The sequence below is a fragment of the Glycine soja genome, chromosome 3 (assembly GCF_004193775.1).
Source record: "Glycine soja cultivar W05 chromosome 3, ASM419377v2, whole genome shotgun sequence".
NCBI lineage: Eukaryota > Viridiplantae > Streptophyta > Magnoliopsida > Fabales > Fabaceae > Glycine > Glycine soja.
This window is the reverse complement of record NC_041004.1, coordinates 47667415-47685646: the sequence shown is the minus strand read 5'-3', so window position 1 is coordinate 47685646 and position 18232 is coordinate 47667415. Positions and strand designations below refer to the sequence as shown.

At 33.2% G+C, this 18232-nt stretch overlaps 1 protein-coding gene and 1 pseudogene across 1 annotated transcript; both read left to right on the top strand.

Annotated features, from left to right (window-relative positions):
* Positions 1-391: 391 nt before the first annotated feature.
* On the top strand, positions 392-9620 carry LOC114407873 (ankyrin repeat-containing protein At5g02620-like). Its single transcript, XM_028371150.1, has 4 exons — positions 392-649; positions 927-1397; positions 2067-2476; positions 8448-9620. Exons 2-4 carry the CDS (start codon positions 950-952, stop codon positions 9288-9290), a joined length of 1701 nt encoding a protein of 566 aa, XP_028226951.1. The 5' UTR covers positions 392-649; positions 927-949; the 3' UTR covers positions 9291-9620.
* A 1838-nt stretch (positions 9621-11458) lies between these two features.
* On the top strand, positions 11459-15289 carry LOC114407872 (annotated as a pseudogene).
* Positions 15290-18232: the final 2943 nt, after the last annotated feature.

The following is an 18232-nucleotide window of genomic DNA, read 5'->3' as shown; positions in this document are numbered from 1 at the left end:
ATGAGAAAAAAAAATTATAATAACCAATAAAAAAAAGTCTAACAAAATCTAAAAAATAAGATTATTTAATAGATGTTTTATATTAAAAAGTAGAATAAAATTCATCTTAAAAAAACATCAAAATTTTTATATATTTTTTATATTAAAAGAATTTTTAAGTTATATAAATTCTAATTAAATATCACCATAATTTATTACATTCCTTAAAGAATATATACTTCTTAAGAAAATATTTATTTAAAAAAATTCTCATCAAATATTACAAGACTTTTTATTAAACAAATATTTTAAAATCTTTTAAAATTCTAATCCAATGAACTGATGATTATCCACTTCGTGTTTTTCTTTTTGTTTGTTTATGAGATTATCCCTTCGTGTTTAGCATAGCATAAAGTAAATTACTCTCATTTCACCAAAAAAGAGAAGTAAATTACTCTCTACTTGTTGATGGCGCTATTAGTGTCACTTTCAGCTGTGGTTTTGTTCCCAAAATTTTGATTGTTTCTTATTCGAAAGAAATTTTAGATGCACGAGACTTGGCTTCTGAACAGTTTTAAGTCTTGAGTTTGTGGAAATCGGTCTCCGAGCTTCCAGACTTGCTGTGTTTCGATCTGTTTATCCATCCACCTTCATCGACCTTAGCATCTAGGTATTATGAATTAATTTCTAATAATCATGATATTGTATGATTGTGTTTGCCCTTCTAGTCTACGGGGCATCTCTGATTACCAAGTTGACAATGGAGAATATGATTAGATAAAATCGTTTTTGCCGTCTGCTTTTCTTCTTGGCATCTTTGGATTCTTGATGACTATATTTATCCAATTTAGCGTGTTTGTTATATACAAACCAGATTATACGTTTTGGTAAGTTTGATTAGCGGTGAAAATTGATGGTCTTGTCATTTTTTTTCTTTTGTCTCACAGAGAGATAGTAAATTTCCACTCGTATGGTAGGAGATTTTCAAGTGACTATGGAGAAACAGAGCAGTTTTCGGGCATCTACAATGGAAAAACAGAAGAGTTTTCGTGGATTTATGGAAAAACAGAAAAGTTTTCGCATTGTTATGGAGAAGCAGCTCAGCTTCATGGGAAGTGAAAGGAAGAAGAACAAGGAATCACCTGGGAAACGTGGTGACTTACCAATTCATTTAGCAGCTCGGGCAGGGAACTTGAGTAGAGTGAAAGAGATAATTCAAAACTATTCTAATAATGAGACAAAAGATTTGTTGGCAAAGCAGAACCTAGAGGGGGAGACCCCTCTTTATGTCGCTTCAGAGAATGGGCATGCTTTGGTTGTTAGTGAGATACTTAACTACTTGGACCTGCAAACTGCTTCTATTGCAGCCAGAAATGGCTATGATCCATTCCATATTGCTGCAAAGCAGGGTCATCTTGGTAAGATACAACATTGCATTATGTTTGGGCCTAAGGTCCCTATAATTGTTTCTTTTCTTTGTTTTTGATTTTGTGAACAATTTTACTATGTAAATGAATGGAGCTTAATACCCTAAAAAGATTGTGCTTGGTGTGATATCTTACTTATTGCTTCTTAGTTAATTAAGATGTAAACCAAAACCCAAAATCCATGCTGTCCTTTCAGTCTATTTCCATAAATTTGTATGCTTAAGCAGCAAGTTGGATTTGTCAACTTTTGACTTGTTTAAGAAAGCTGTTGGACATTTGTGTTTCCTAGTTAAAGAAACAATCAATGTCCAGGAATGATTCTATTCTTCCCTTCATCGTCACCCCAGCCTGTGCAATTGTTTCTCTTTATGCATATTGAAAATGAAGGAAAAAAATGAAGTTAGAGAAGGCAGAAAGATAGTAGTATCATTGTGGCTTCTCAGTAAATTGACATGAAGATCGGGTTAAGATTATAACTTATTATTTGCTACCTTATATTTGGCTTCAATGGTTTTACTGTGTTTCCTTTCAGATAGTTTTGTTTAAATTTCAGCCAAACTACCATGGGTGAGAAGCCTGGGTATGGAGAACCAAAGATATTTTTCACAAATAGTATGCCTGCTATTCCATTCGCTTACTAAGAAAAAAATAATCTTGCAGAGGTGCTGAGAGAACTACTGCACTCCTTTCCCAACTTGGCCATGACCACAGATTTGTCCAACTCAACTGCTTTACACACAGCTGCAACTCAAGGTCATATTGATGTGGTTAAGCTCCTTCTGGAATCAGATTCTAACCTTGCTAAAATAGCCAGGAATAATGGTAAAACTGTCCTTCACTCTGCGGCTAGAATGGGGCATTTGGAAGTTGTGAAAGCCTTACTAAACAAGGATCCAAGCACTGGATTTAGGACTGATAAGAAAGGTCAAACTGCCCTACACATGGCTGTGAAAGGGCAAAATGAAGAAATTTTGCTGGAATTGGTAAAACCTGACCCAGCAGTTTTGAGTCTGGAAGATAATAAAGGAAATACAGCATTGCATATTGCCACAAAGAAGGGCCGTACTCAGGTGATTCTTTATTCTTTTATTATTCATTCTGTATAAAGCATATTAGCCATGATAAACTAATTATGTAGACAGTCTTTATTTCTGTTCAGCGGTGACTGTGCATCCTTGTCTTTCATCTGATACTTGTTTTTGTGGATTAGAAATTAATAGGAAATAGACAAGTTAGCCACATTTTTGGCTACTGCACAGCTGTTAGCGGCCATATTGGCCACTAAGCTAAACAAGGTTTTAAATTGCAGCTGCAGTTTCATTGCGGTCCTTGATATTGCAGACAAATGTGGCTGATGCGGGCACAATGTGGTTGTTGAGACCCCAAAAACCTTGACATTTCAGCCGAAATCACAGTTGTGGACTGCTTTTTAATACCTCGAAACAAAAACAAGCAGTAGCTGACTTGTTACTTTTATTTTTTCTTGTTTGCTCAATGATGTACTAGGACCCATTAGGGGACCTCAATTTCAAGGTCAGAGCAATGGGTTTTGACTGGAGGGTTCCATAGACTAATTTTACATTTTGAGGGGCCATTCATTAAATTAATGGAAGACTTCAATAGGTCAAAAATATAAAACGCTAACCCTTAAGAAGGAGGCAGGTGTGCCTTCCATCGTATTCCTGTCCTTTATGTGATGGAGAGGAGGAAACTATTGGTCATGTCATGTTTGATTGCACAAGAACTAGATGCCTTTGGTGGGAGGTTTTGAGATGGGCTGACAGAGTGGGTCCTTTCACCACTGATCCCAAAGATCACTTCATCCAATTCTCAAGCTGGAGTAGCAAAAGATGTATAGACAATAGATGGGCAGTGCTTTGGATAGCTCTATCCATGACTATTTGGAAGCATAGAAATTCAATGGTTTTTAATAACCAGAATTTCAACTCCGAAAAAGTCATGGATGAAGCTTTATTCCATTCATGGGCCTGGTTAAAATGTATGGACAAAGATTTCCATATTCATTTTAATCAATGGTCCACTAGTTTGAGGGAGGAGTTGACTTAGGGGTTGATTCTTTTTGGCTTCAGCTAATGTTATCTTGTAATTTTCAGATGGGTTAGGCAATTTTGCCTTGTACTCTTTATCCTGTATGCAGTACACCTAGTACTACATTATATATAAAATTCTATATCGATTTTTGCTGTGCAAAAAAAAAAAACGCTAACCCTAATATTCGTTAGTTCTATAGTTTTCTGCATGGTATATGCTAAAACATAAAAATTTACTTGGTCTCTGACTCTCTGTCTTATGAATCCTTAACAAGGCCATAATTATAGCTTTTTTTTATTATCCTACCAGGCTACCACCCTATTATCCAACCTTTAGAACTCCTCTTGGTACCCAGTAACCATGCAGTGTCCCCCTTTGTAAAATTGTTTGATGGAATTGTCTTAATGCTTGTCACCAGGACCAAATCTAGTGAGCAGATCACTCTCAAATACTTCTTATGTTGCTCATATCCTCTGTGGCCCTTTATCAGCCTCCCCTTTCACGTGAAAGAAAGTTAGAGGCACTTCTTGATCTACCGGTGTTCCCTGGCATTGAAAGAATTGCTTCATGTGTGGAGCCATTCAGTGGGTTCAACGCCCTCTTCTTGGGAAATTCTTTAATGTATGAACATGAATGCCACCAAGGCGAGTCCAATTCTGAAGATGCACCATCAGCACCTAATAAGAACCTTGGGAGAACCACACCACAAATGCTAGCTTTTGTAGTTGGAGTCTTGGAGAGCCTAAGGCCTATAAGCCCCACATTAGAATCCCATACTTTCAATGTGGGACTCAAGTCCCAAACTTTGGAATTGGATTCTGTTAGAATTATATATTATTCTCTTAATTATCATTAGAGAGCAATTAGGGATTTGTTCATTATTACTTATACTAGATTTATTTTATGTAATTAATGTAGATCCTATTTGCTCATTATAGATAAAGGATTAGTGAGTCATCCTTGACATACAACTCACAGTAAATAACATAATGATATGGTATTAGAGCTTAGGTTCTTCTTGACAGAGAAATAACGAAAGTCGTTTTCCACCGAGGACCTACTGTCCCCGGTGGACCTTTTTGCTTGCTGCCCATATTCCAGCAACCCTTTCTCTTTTTCCAATGACTTTTCTGGCGACCACCGCTGCCGCCGTCGCGCCCCAAACAACTTTCCTTTCTTTCTTTCAGCGTTCGCATGAACAGTAACACAAAGCGCTGTGGGCTTCAGTTCACCATTGTTGAGTCTTCCTTTCTCTGGCTTGACCACACCCATGGAATGGCCCCCCTCCGGCGACCAACTCCTGATCCACAGCCCAGCAACTACAACATCATACTTCTCTTCCTCTGGTGACCCTGACAGTCCCCTGTTTCACTCTTTTTTCATGACTTCCGAGATTCCTTAGAACTTCGCTTCCACAACGACGTTCACCAACATCCCTCGCACAAATACATTTGTGTGCAGCTTTCTTTGCGGGTGAACAGTACCCACGCCCATTGTTGGGCCTGTTTGGCAGCCACTGTGCTGCTCTCTTGTTGTTCTGCAACATTGACCTTTCCGAAGACCGCCACGTCGTCCATGTGCGCAGCCAACTCAAAACACTGCCACACGTGGCCCCATGCAGGGCCCTAACACGTGAAGTTCACACACATGACACGTGACGTGTCTCCAACAAACCGCCTTTAGTTTTCTATCCTATCAGGTTGACCACATTTGTAGCAAGCTCAATTCATGTGACATATGCTTGAGCTTGAGGGGGAGTGTTAGAATTATATATTATTCTCTTAATTATCATTACAGAGAAATTAGGGATTTGTTCATTATTACTTAGATTAGATTGATTTTATGTAATTAATGCAGATCCTATTTGCTCATTATAAATAAAGGATGAGTGGGTCATCCTTGACATACAACTCACAGTAAATAACACTGTGATAGATCCTAACACCACCCCTTTTATTGGAGGTTACTAACTTTTGGTCTTCTTCCATGAAAGTTTTTACTTTGCTTTTTGTTGATTTCTACTTCTGACATGGTGGTTTGCTTCATTTCCCTAGTTGCTTGGACAGTTTCCTCCAATATTTGTTTACTTTCTTTGAGCTGATCATATTGAGATAACTTCTCATCAAACCTCTGAACCTATCTCCAACATCTTCAATTTCTGAGTGGCCATTTGGAACTGATACTAATTGATACAACTTTATGTATCAAAAATTAGAATTCAAGTTTTAGTATTATTCTGAATAACGCTAGTTTGCTATTTGGGGTTGAACTTTGGTTTAACTTATTTTGAACTTAAAACTTTTCAGTCGGGAATTGTTTCTTGAACATTTTAATTGTAAGATATTCTGAAAGCAAACTAAGATAACCCAAAAGTGCTATATTTACATTGTGTAGTGTAGAGTTTGTTTTTAGATGCACCTACTGGCATGCAGACAAGTAAAAATTTCTGAATGACAAGTGTGAAAGTTGTGACTCTAGACATTAACAGTACCCGACCTAAAAAAACATTACCCGTACCCTGTTTTTTATAGTCAATTGAGAGAAAGGTAAAATTGTTATCTGTCATTTGAAATTTGAGAAGAGATAATGAGAATTTGTAAAGAGATAAAGAAATAATGAGAGTTTGAAGAAGATAAATCAACATGGTACTAGAATCTTTTAAGAAGATACTATTTTAAATTTGAATATATATATATATATATATATTCAAAATTGGTTTCTAATATTCAGCTACAGCTTGTTAAACCGTTCAATTATTATTAAAGGCAGCATAAGAGGATGTATCATATGTATATTAGGAATGTATTTTAATTTGAAAATATAGCATATATTTAAACTGATTTTTTATATCAGGTACACCCTGTTAAACTTGTTAGTTTATGTTAGAAATATAAGATATACTAGATGCATGTTAGGAGAGTGAAGTTCACCACCTCACAAAATGAGAGTATTCAAATGAAAGTGAATATAAGGGAGAGTGGAGGCCTAAAGAAGCAGATAATTTTACGTGTTTATATATCGGAAGGGATATGACTATTGCCTGTCACTTAAACATGAAAATACCGTTGCTACAGTAGCATGAAGTATCCCATTTATAGTGATCTGAAGTCTGAACATCGATCCAGTGAATAATTGACCCCCTTTGTCTTGCATCACCCTAGCCACAAGACAAGACAAACTTTATGTTTTTGTTAAGATTCCATTTACACAAACTCCCCTTGCTTTTATCTACTCCTACACTAATCCCTTTAATTTTTTAAAAATATACACTGACACTCTTTTATACATTACACTAACCTACCTTAATCATTTGAAAAACATTACAGTATGCTTCCTGGTCATTGTAAATGTTAAAAAAGCAGGATAGGTTTGTTTAATTTTATAGCAGTGTTATTTACTGTGTAATGTTGTGTGTCAATATAGACCACACCTCATGTTATTTATAATATGGAAAATGGAATCAATATTGATTACAAGATCAGAATATTCTAATAATAAATAAAATATCATGAATAATATTAAAACATGATCTCACCCTCCACCTCTAGCTGGAGCATATGTGTTATATGAACCAAGCTTGTTACAAATGTGGTCAACCCGATAGAAAAGAAGGCCTGCAGTGACAATGGAGACTAGTGTAATGCTCGCTGGAGATACGTATGCGTTCAGTGCGTGAACTTCAAATGCCAAGGCCCTACATGGGGCCACGTGCAGCAGTGTTTTGAGTTAGTTGCGCACGTGGACGATGTGACAGTCTTCGGTGATGGTGACGGTACTGTTCTCCTGTGAAAAAAACAAAAAGATCCCCTGGGGATGCCTTGAGGTGGAGAGAAGATCATGTGACGCTGGCCAGAGATGCGTCACGCATCGTGTGCATGAACTTCACGTGCCAGGACCGTGCATGGGTTGCATGCGGCGGTGTTTTGAGTTGGCCGTGCACGTGGACATCGTGGCGGTCTTCAGAAAGGTCACTGGTGCAGAACAACAAAAGGGCAGCGCAGTGGCTGCCAAATATGCCCAATAATGGGCATGGGTTCTGTTCACCCGCAAGTAAAGCTGCACACAAATGTATTTGTGCGAGGGACGTTGGTGAACGTCGTTGCAGAAGTGGAGTTAGAAGGTATCTCAAAAGCCATGAAAAAAGAGCCAAACAGGGGACTGGTCAGGGTCACCGGAGGAAGAGAAGCATGATGTTGTGGTTGCTGGACTGTGGATCAGGCGGCGTTTTGGTCGCCAAAGGGGGGCGATTTCGTGGGTGTGGTCAAACCGAAGAAAGGAAGACTTGGCAGTGGTGAACAGAAGCCTGCAGCACTTTGTGTTACTGTTCACGCGAATAGAAAAACACACGCTGAAAGAAAGAAAAGAAAATTGTTTGGCGTGTGATGGCGGCAGCCGCCACAAAGCTCATTGGAAAAGGAAAAAGGGTCGTTAGAAGACAGGCAATGAGTAGAAAGGTCCACCAAGGACAATAGGTTCTCGATGGAGAACCACTTTCGTCTTTCCTATCAAGAATAACTTAGCTCTGATACCATATAATAGTATTATTTACTGTGTAATGTTATGTGTCAATGTAGACCACATCTCATGCTATTTATAATATGAAAAAATGAATCAGTATTAATTACAAGATCAATCAATTACTGATTAATAGGAAATGTAATATTCTAATAATAAATACAATTTCATGAAACCTTTTTTTTTTTTACTGCAAATTCAATGAAACCTGATTAGTATAATTTACTCTTTTTGTTAAGATTTTTTTTTTCTGGTTTTACCTTCGTGATCTAGCAGCATTGAATTTGATGGAGGCAGTTTTGTGCGTGCACACGCAATTGAAACTTAGGGATGAATGTAAACTCAAAAGAAACATATGTAATATAAATTTACCACTTACGAATAGGCAGCATGATTCCAAGACTAAGTTTCAAGCATCTGACCTCTTTGTGATTTTTTCAATGTCTATCCTAAACTAGTTATTATTAATTGTAGAATGTTCGCTGCTTGTTATCAATGGAGTGTATCAACATCAATGCTACAAACAAGGCTGGAGAGACTCCTCTTGATGTTGCAGAAAAATTTGGAAGTCCAGAACTCGTCTCCATATTGAGGGATGCTGGGGCTGCCAATTCTACTGACCAAAGGAAACCTCCAAATCCATCAAAGCAACTCAAGCAGACTGTCAGTGACATAAAGCATGACGTACAATCCCAACTCCAACAGACACGTCAGACTGGCATGAGGGTCCAGAAAATTGCAAAGAAGCTGAAAAAGCTCCACATTAGTGGCCTGAACAATGCGATAAACTCTGCTACTGTTGTTGCCGTTCTTATTGCTACAGTTGCTTTTGCAGCCATCTTCACAGTCCCTGGTCAATACGTTGAAGACAAAACACATGGATTTTCACTTGGACAAGCAAATATAGCAAACAATGCAGCTTTCCTAATATTTTTTGTGTTTGACAGCCTGGCATTGTTCATCTCTCTGGCAGTTGTGGTGGTTCAAACCTCTGTCGTTGTGATTGAGCAAAAGGCAAAGAAGCAGCTCGTTTTTGTCATTAACAAGCTCATGTGGATGGCTTGCCTTTTCATTTCCATTGCCTTCATTTCTCTTACATACGTGGTGGTGGGATCACACTCCAGATGGCTTGCAATATATGCTACTGTGATTGGAAGCTTGATAATGCTCTCTACAATTGGCTCCATGTGCTATTGTGTAATTTTGCATAGGATGGAGGAGACAAAATTGAGGGCCGAGAGTCGATCGTTCTCTATGTCTCATGCATCAGACCAAGAGATTTTAAACAGTGAATACAAGAGAATGTACGCACTGTAGTCTGTAGGATAGTTGATATATCAGAATGGAATGGCTTTTATCCTCCAGCATATTCTTGAAGTGATATGTAGTTTCTACTATCAGTATCAGATTTTACCAAGACAAGCTGTCTATGTTAGACTACAGGTACCGTGAGAAAAGAGGGAAAAGAAGAAAATGGGTGGGGAATTCTCGTCACATCCACTCGTAATTATAAATGATGTCAAATTTAGCATCATGTCAGTGAAATGATTGTGGTGTTGAAGAATGAAGACTTATATCCATTTGTATTTACTCTAGTATTCTATTATAAACTAAACTTCATAAAAGAATCTAATTCAATTGGTTTAAGAGAGTCTCTGAATATTATAAATTTTCTCTAATACTGTGTTTAATTTAATTCCTCCGGATAAAAAAGAAAAACTAAACTTGGCACTTGTGTTTTTTTAATATATTTTGAAATTTTCTTAATTTATAAATTATTGCAAGATTATGTAAAATATCAATTTTTTTTCATTTTAAATGTTATTTTCATGTTGATATTAATAACCTATTACTCTATAATATTAATGAACATATTTATTTTTATGCTAATATTAATAATACTTAGTATGTGAAAATTATTAGTTTGTTTTATAATATATAATTGTATTATTATTTTAATCTTGCAATAGTCATTTGATTGTTAAAATGATGATTTTGTGTTGAATTATGATTGTCTATTGGTTAATGTTATATATATATTTTTTTAACGCTTAGGTGGTAAAGGGGTCTTGATTAGTTTGGAGTAGGGGTTGTGTCTAATTTGAAATTTAGTTAGAAGGTAAATAAAACTTGAAAAATAATTATTTTTGTTAATGATCAAATTTAGATAGTATATGAACGATTCAATCTTAACTTTAAGATATCATCAGTTGTGTTCAATTAGTTGATTGTTGGTTAATGTTATATGATCATGTGTGTTGTCTACTAATTGAATACGTGTTTAGTTGAATTCATTTTTTTAATTTAATAAATAATTTAAATTATTTTTAAAAATTAATAATTACTTGTTTATTAATTATTGGAATAATATATATTTTTCTTACAAAATATGTATTTATTTGACAACATGATAATCTTAATTTTTGAATTATTAATAATAGATTGTATGTGATTTTTATTTTATTTTTAGGAGTATTTTTTTAAATATACCATATATTTTTTTCATATAATAGTTAGTATTAATTAATATTAAAGTGATTTTTTTTTTATTTCAGGATGAGTAATATTTGTACAGTTAAAATATCTAAAAATATTAATGCATTTTTATTTTTGATTGAAGTACTCTTATAAATGACTTATATAAGAATATGTAAAATATATGTAAATTTATGTAAATTATTTGCATGGTTTTTTTTATATAATTTATTTCTGTGTTAATAATGATAACCAGTAGCATATATATAAGTATAATTTATTTTAATATTAGTATTGACAATAGATAATATCATTTAAAAAAACATAATATCATAATTTTATAATAATTAACTATATTAATAATTATTTTCATTATATATAATAATGAAATTAATTATGAACTGTTAAAATAAATATAGTTTATATAAAGTATTTTTATCATTTAGTCAAATAATCACACAATTACCATATGTTTAAATTTAATAATTCGTATTATTATAATATAATATTAAAATAAGATACATGTTGAAATAAAATATATAATATATGGTATGGCAAACATGTTTGTTATAATATACTTTAAATTTATAATAATTACGCAGTTATCAAATATTATATATAATTTGTATTAAAAATGTTACATATAATAACTAGTATTATTATTTATTTAGTATTCGTTTCTCAATGAAAGAAACAAAATGGGAGAGGAGAGGAGAGAAAAATTTAAAATTCAGAAGAAAATCAAAGGAAATAATATATATATATATATATATATATATATATATTGTTTTTGTTTTTACAAGTTAATATTTTCTCTTTTATTTTCTCCTTCTCTTCAATTAAATAATGGAAATTACCTTATTATTCATATTTTTATATAAAAAAAAAGTTTTTTTCCTTTTAGTTAAAAAACTCAACTTTTACATAAATACACAGTCATAACCCCCCGCCCCCCCCCCCCGCCCCTAAAATATCAGCTAAATAAAAACACTTATTATCCATATTTCCTTCTAAACAAACCTACTATTAGATAGATTTAGTTTATAGAATATAGTTCCGAATATGTCCCTGGATTCGGAGACATCGGGTTCCGCCGGAGATTGGTTCTTCCCGTCGCCATCCTTCTTGCGGTCCTCTTCTTTGCAATATGGCCGTCGATTCTATTCAAACTCAAAGCCGTACTCTCCTCCGAGCAGCTCCACTCGCATTCGCCATCGCCGCAGAGTTAAATTCCCCCGGACTCCCACTAACGACAAACCTCAGCTTTCCGACACTCAAAATGTCATGTCATCAGCGACTGCGAAGAATAACCTTACCCGCCTTTCGCAATTTCGTTTCTGTTTCAAAAGCACGTGCAATAATAGTTCTTGCTGAAGATGGGAATGCTGATCAGGTCTGATTGAGTGATGATCTGATCCAAGTTTAATAATGGTGGATAACCATTAACTTGCTTTTTGTGGTACAGAGTGATGCCCGTGCTTTGAGAACAGTCTTAAGTCTGACTGGAGTAAAAGAAGGATTACGAGGGCACATAGTGGTTGAATTGAGTGATTTAGACAATGAGGTCCTTGTTAAACTTGTGGGTGGTGATCTTGTTGAAAATGTTGTAGCTCATGTTGTCATTGGTCGCTTGATGATTCAATGTGCTCGACAGCCTGAACTTGCACAGGTCAAAATCTACAACCATTTCATGGTGTTTTTATGTTGCATAATTCATAATGCTACTCCAGTGAAAAAATCTTCAATTATTGTTTTCAAGTTAATTAATTCCTGACAAGAATAAATACATGATTGACAGTTTGCATGTGCAGTGTATTACTTATATTTTTTGGGGGGGCTTCTTCCCTATCCTTCCGTTTTTTGTGAAATAGGATTGCCTTTATGGCCTCCTTTTGGTGTTCTGTCCATGCTCTCCTAGTTTCTTAAAGATTTGTAGAGTGATTGGGGAGCTTTATTGGGTTGTCCTTCTTCCGCTTTATTTTCTTTTTGCACTACAATTTAGGATGAGATATTGATCTCTGCATCTTCTCTGTAATATAATATATCCTTTTACTAATATTTTTTAAGAAAATTGATGAGCTTTCTTTGGCAGATTTGGGAAGATATACTTGGATTTGAAAATTGTGAATTCTACATCTAAAGATGGCCACAGTTGGAAGGCATGCAATTCGAGGACGTACTAATTAGCTTTCCCGCTGCAATTCCTTGTGGAATCAAAATTGTATCATATGGTGGTAAAATTATTTTGAATCCAGATGACTCCTATGTTCTGCAAGAAGGTGATGAGGTTCTGGTTATTGCAGAGGATGATGATACCTATGCCCCTGCGTCCTTGCCTACGGTGCTTTGTCTTACATAAATTGCTGTTTTTCTGTTCTCTTTTTCTCTATTAACTTTTGTTCCATGGTTTGTTCATGGCAAATACATGGTCAAATGGTAATAAAAAATTAAGTTTATTTTAGCTAATTTGGTATGAAATAAGTGCTAATAAATCTTGCGGAAAATCACAATCTGAGTTTCCACTTTTATAAGTTATAAGATGGTCTTCCCTTTTCTAGAAACAAGTGTTCATAATCCTAACATCATAAGTCATGGAGAAGTCAATAATAGTCTATCCTTTCTCATTTAGATCTCCAAAACCAAAACCACCATGTGCACCTGTAAAATTCCTTTTGAGACTATGAACATGTCCATTTGGATCCCCACCTAAGAAAATCTTCTCCTATTGCATAATGCCTTGAACCAACCCCTCTAAGTCTTCCCAAAACTTTTCCTTCACAAGTGCCTCTGATCCTATTTGTGGTGCATAAGCACTGATGATATTCATAGTCTCTTGTACCATCATTAATTTTAAGGCTAAGATTCTGTCTCCAATTCTTTTTACATCCACCACACTTTCTTTGCAAACCTTGTGTCATGAATCAGCCCAAGCTATCAGACCAGCCACTACTACCAGACCAAGGGGAGACAAGTACTCACCTGAGGATAAAAAGGCACAGCACACGTCCTCAATACTGGAGGGACTGCATAACAAACTTGGACCAGGGATGCCGAGCTGGCAACCTGTCATTGGAGGGAGAAAATCCTGTCTGCTAGAATCCAAATTCTGTTACTCATTCTGATATTGCTTTCCTTGCTCCATAGGATCTGTAGAGGAATTATAATAATAGCTTAGCATTCATGTGCCCATATATACGAATGAATGATGTAATGGAATGCAAGCAGAAATATAATCAGAAATTCCCTCTCCTTAATCTCTCTTTCTGGAGGTACCTAGACCTCAAACGCTAGGATCCATAGAGCAGAATTTTCTGCTCATAACACCTTGTCTACCATAATACCTACTCCATTCTTTCCCCAAACTTTTCCCATGTACCAGAGCTTAAAACCTGCAATATCCATCTCCTTGGCTTTTTCTCCAATTCATTTAGTCTCTTGCAGGCACATAATGTGAATCCTTCTCTGAATCATGGTGTCCACCACCTCCACAGACTTAAATGTCAAAGTAGCAAATCTGATCAAACACTTCTGAACTAGCTTATTTACCCACATTCATCTAGAAAAATGTGAGGACTCTTGCTCATTTAGCACTACAATCCAGGCGCCAATGTAGCAAACCTTACTCATTTGACACTATATTTGGACGATACCATAGTTTTAAAAACCAAACTGGTCATCGAACCCATTAGGGCATTGGGTCATTGGGTTAGTTGGTTACTAACTAAACCACATGACCTCGTCTTTATTAAAAAAATGTTTTGTACACTACCTTAAAAAAAGTTATAAAAAAAAATGGACCGGTCGTTACTTTCAGGTAACGACCTAGCATTAGCAGAAGTCTGTCGTGAGTAATCCATGTTTGGTATAACGGCAAGTTTTAGGTTTGTTGCCGAGGGCTTAACACAACCCTCCTTAACCCAAGCTTGGAACCAGCTATGAAGAAACATAGGCGGAGTTGATTTCAAACTTGATACACTATAAAATATTTTACATTCAAGTTTTAGCAATAATAATGTATCCAATTTAATTTATGGTGGAAATTATGGCTTTTGCAGATATTGATTTTGGCTGATGAATCAGTGGAGGATTCAGCAATTCAAGCTGACTCTAGATCTCATGCCACTCTACTTTTAATTCGTGAGATACAAGTGAGTTTCTAGTCTAACAGAATTTAAGCTCTGATTTGGTATACCTTGATAATAGTCTATCTATATACCAGCCCATTCATTCTTCTGCTTCTAAACAAACATTATCATCCTGTACATCATGTAATGCACAACTGTTGTGGTTAAGAAATAACATGTAAGCATCTGATGAGGATATTTTGACAGTTTGACTGAAATGTGGTATCATTTGGCTTCTGTCGTTTCCACAACTGTTTGTATGTTAATGCTGGCTGCTACAATAGATAATGAACTCTCATGGGGAGGAATTGAATTTTTATGAAATAATGTTACGAGCTCGGCAGAGAAGAGAGACTGTGATAGGCTACCGTTTAGCGAATGCTGAGAGGGCAGTCATTAACCCCCCAGCGAAAACTGACAGACAGAAGTGGTCATTGAAGGATGTTTTTGTGGTGATTACTGAAAAGGAATGAGGCATTTGTGGGCAAGGAAAAGGATATCCATGCTGTTGGTTTTGGAGTAATGTAATCCTTAAAATTGTAAGCATTGGTTAGTTTAGTCCCGACCTTACAAAATCTGTACTTTAATTTCTGACTTTGTAAAACATCGTTTTCTTTGGTCCTTTTCGATGTAAAACTACGGAGTTAAATGAAGTGGAAAAAAAAAAAGAATTACGTTTTGGGAAATCAGAGACAAAATGAAGATTTTGACAAGTTAGACTAAAGTGACTTATTTAATTTTTTTTTTTTTTTGGTAGATAGTGACTTATTAATATAGGATTCATACATAGCCTTCAAAATCTCCCAAAGAAGGATAGGAATTATTCTCCCAAACTGTTGCAACTGGGAAAAAATCCAACATCCCCAATAAATATACGTTATATTCAGGATTTGAATATTGATATGCATCCTCCTCCTCACCTAAGTAATATTCCCAGGAATGAGGTGAACATCTTCATCAATTGTTCCACAACGACGACAAATCAAAGAAACAAGAATATGCTTTCGAGCCATAAAAACTCTAGTAGGCAAAGCAAATTACCTTTATTAATCTATATCAAAATGTTTACTCATTATAATCAATTGAAAATTATTTATTTTTAAGAATTAAATAATAAGTTAAAGATTTCAATGGAAAAGAATGTATGAGGTGCCACGTGGCAAAACCATTTTTTATTAATATAATATTGATATTTGATAATTGATTTAGTTTTTTTTTCTCATATCTATCCTCCTTTGGGGGCAATATCATTTAATGTACAATTGGATACTAGTAATTATGAATATCTCTTTAAATAAGAATTCAAATTTTAATTCATTGTATCATGGGATTAGTATTTTTATTAGATCCTTTTGATATAATTTCACATTCTTTTAAACAGCTTTTATGTAAAAATAAAATAAAATTATATGTTGTAAATATTTACTACTAAATCTCAATGATTTTATGTAAGTTTTGAATCTTTACATAATAGATATTCAACACTTTGTCATCTATGTTTTTCTTGGATAGCTTTTATATCTTTAAGATATAAAATATTCATTTCTTAAAAAAAATATTAGGTATCCTTCTTTAAAAAGATATAAATAATTCACTTACTGTATTTAAATGTGAATATTTGTTTTTTTTAATTAAGACATTAGTGCAAATTATCTATTAACTTTATTAATAACTAATTATTGAAAAACTTATCTGATTATTTTTAGTATTTTTTTTTACCAACCTTACTTAATAGATCTTAATCTAATTTCATTGGACCAATGCCATATTGATATATAAATATTTGTTTACATAATATATTTGTGTAAATTTTTATTTTGTTACATTATCAAAAAAATATATTAATTAATTTTAAGAGAATATCAATAAAATCTTATTTATCTTGAAAATATAAACTTGAAAGCAATTTTGTGAAAGTAATTATTAATCGTGTTTAATAACATTAAATACTAATATTGTGTTTGAGAAAATATTTTAATTAACTTTTAGTTTTGTTATTAGTTAAAAAGTTTATTTAACCTTTTGATAAATAAGTTTTTTTTAGTATTTTCTGCTGTTTTTTTAAAACGCTTATTGAAGTAATATTTTTTAAAACACTACTTTCTAATTTATAGTTTTTTATATTCATTCCATTTTTGTTTTTGAACACTTGTTACGTTTTTCAGTTACTTCAATAAAATTTTTTATCAAACACTAATGTTTTAATAAGATTGTTTTTCATCTTTTAATTATTAATTAATTTTTTAGCTAATTTTATCCGACATAATCTAATTTAGGTTTTATTGAGATAAAAAATAAAGTGAAAAAATTTATAGAATTAATGATTAAAATGATAATCGCTGCTAAAATCTTTGATAAGGTGGTGCAACTCTTATCTTAACCAGTTAGGGATCTATGTTGAGAAGTGTGGGCAATTGCCCCACTAACATTTTAAAGACTTTAATAATATACTATCATAAATAATATAACATTTTAAAAGAAAAAGTTAAATTTTGATTAAATAAACACAAATAAAACTTACAAACGTTTCTTCAACCGGCTCAAAATCAGAACGTGCTATATTGTTACTGTTATTTTTGTTGTGACAATATTTTTTCATACCTATTAAGCTTACTATTTTTATCTTTTTTTTCTTCAAAAAACCAGATACTAGTCTCAAAGAAGGAAAAACTGTTAAGGAGAAGAAAATTAAAAGAGCTTATTTCGTAGGTTAATCACTTAATTTTCTTCTATTCAATATGTTTCAATGTATTTTTTTAATATTTTATTAGATTATTTCTCAAATGATATTTGTGTGTTATTATTTTTTTCTTTCTATTTTCTCAACATAAAAATATTTGTGTTGTTTTTATTTGTTGGAATCAAACAGAAGTATTGGAAGATTTATGACAACTCACGTGCTCAATAATTAATTAAAATATTATTTTTTGGATTAGTTAGATTAGTTAAAGGTTAGAATATTGTTTTACTTTTGTATTGGATATAAAATTGTATGAGATGAATGATTGTGCAGTTACTGAGAAAGATTTTTGCTAATTGATACTGAAAATGAGAAAATAATCAATTGTTTTTAGAATATGAATTTTTTAAAAGAAAAATAATAATGTATATTTATATTATAAAAGTGAAATGTAATATTTTTAATGTTACAAATTTATATAAGTTTTATCTCCACTATTTATAATTCTGGACTTAAACGTATAAAAAATATTTTTTTAATGTATTCTTTAAATCATTTATTATTTTAAGAAATTATTAAATTATAATAAGATCTTTAAACTTAATTTTAAATAAAGAACAACATTTTTTAATTCTCATATTTTGAATGTCAGTTTCTATAACCTTGTATCAATGAATTTGGTCATCAAATATTAAAAAACTCCATAGGTTTTACACCTCTTCTAATGATATTAATAATAATATTTTTTTTCTTAAGAATAAAATCACAAATAAAGCATCCGTCTCTTTAAATTTATTTGTTAAAAAATATTTTTAATAAAATAAATAATTTTTTATTTTTCTGAAGTGTTTGTTTAAACTGTTTATACTAAAAATAAATAATTTTATTTTTTTAAGAAATATATTTTGTCTACTTATTGAAAAAAAAAATTATTTTTATTTTTGTAAGTTTAACACTTAAAATTTCCTCTATTTTTTGTT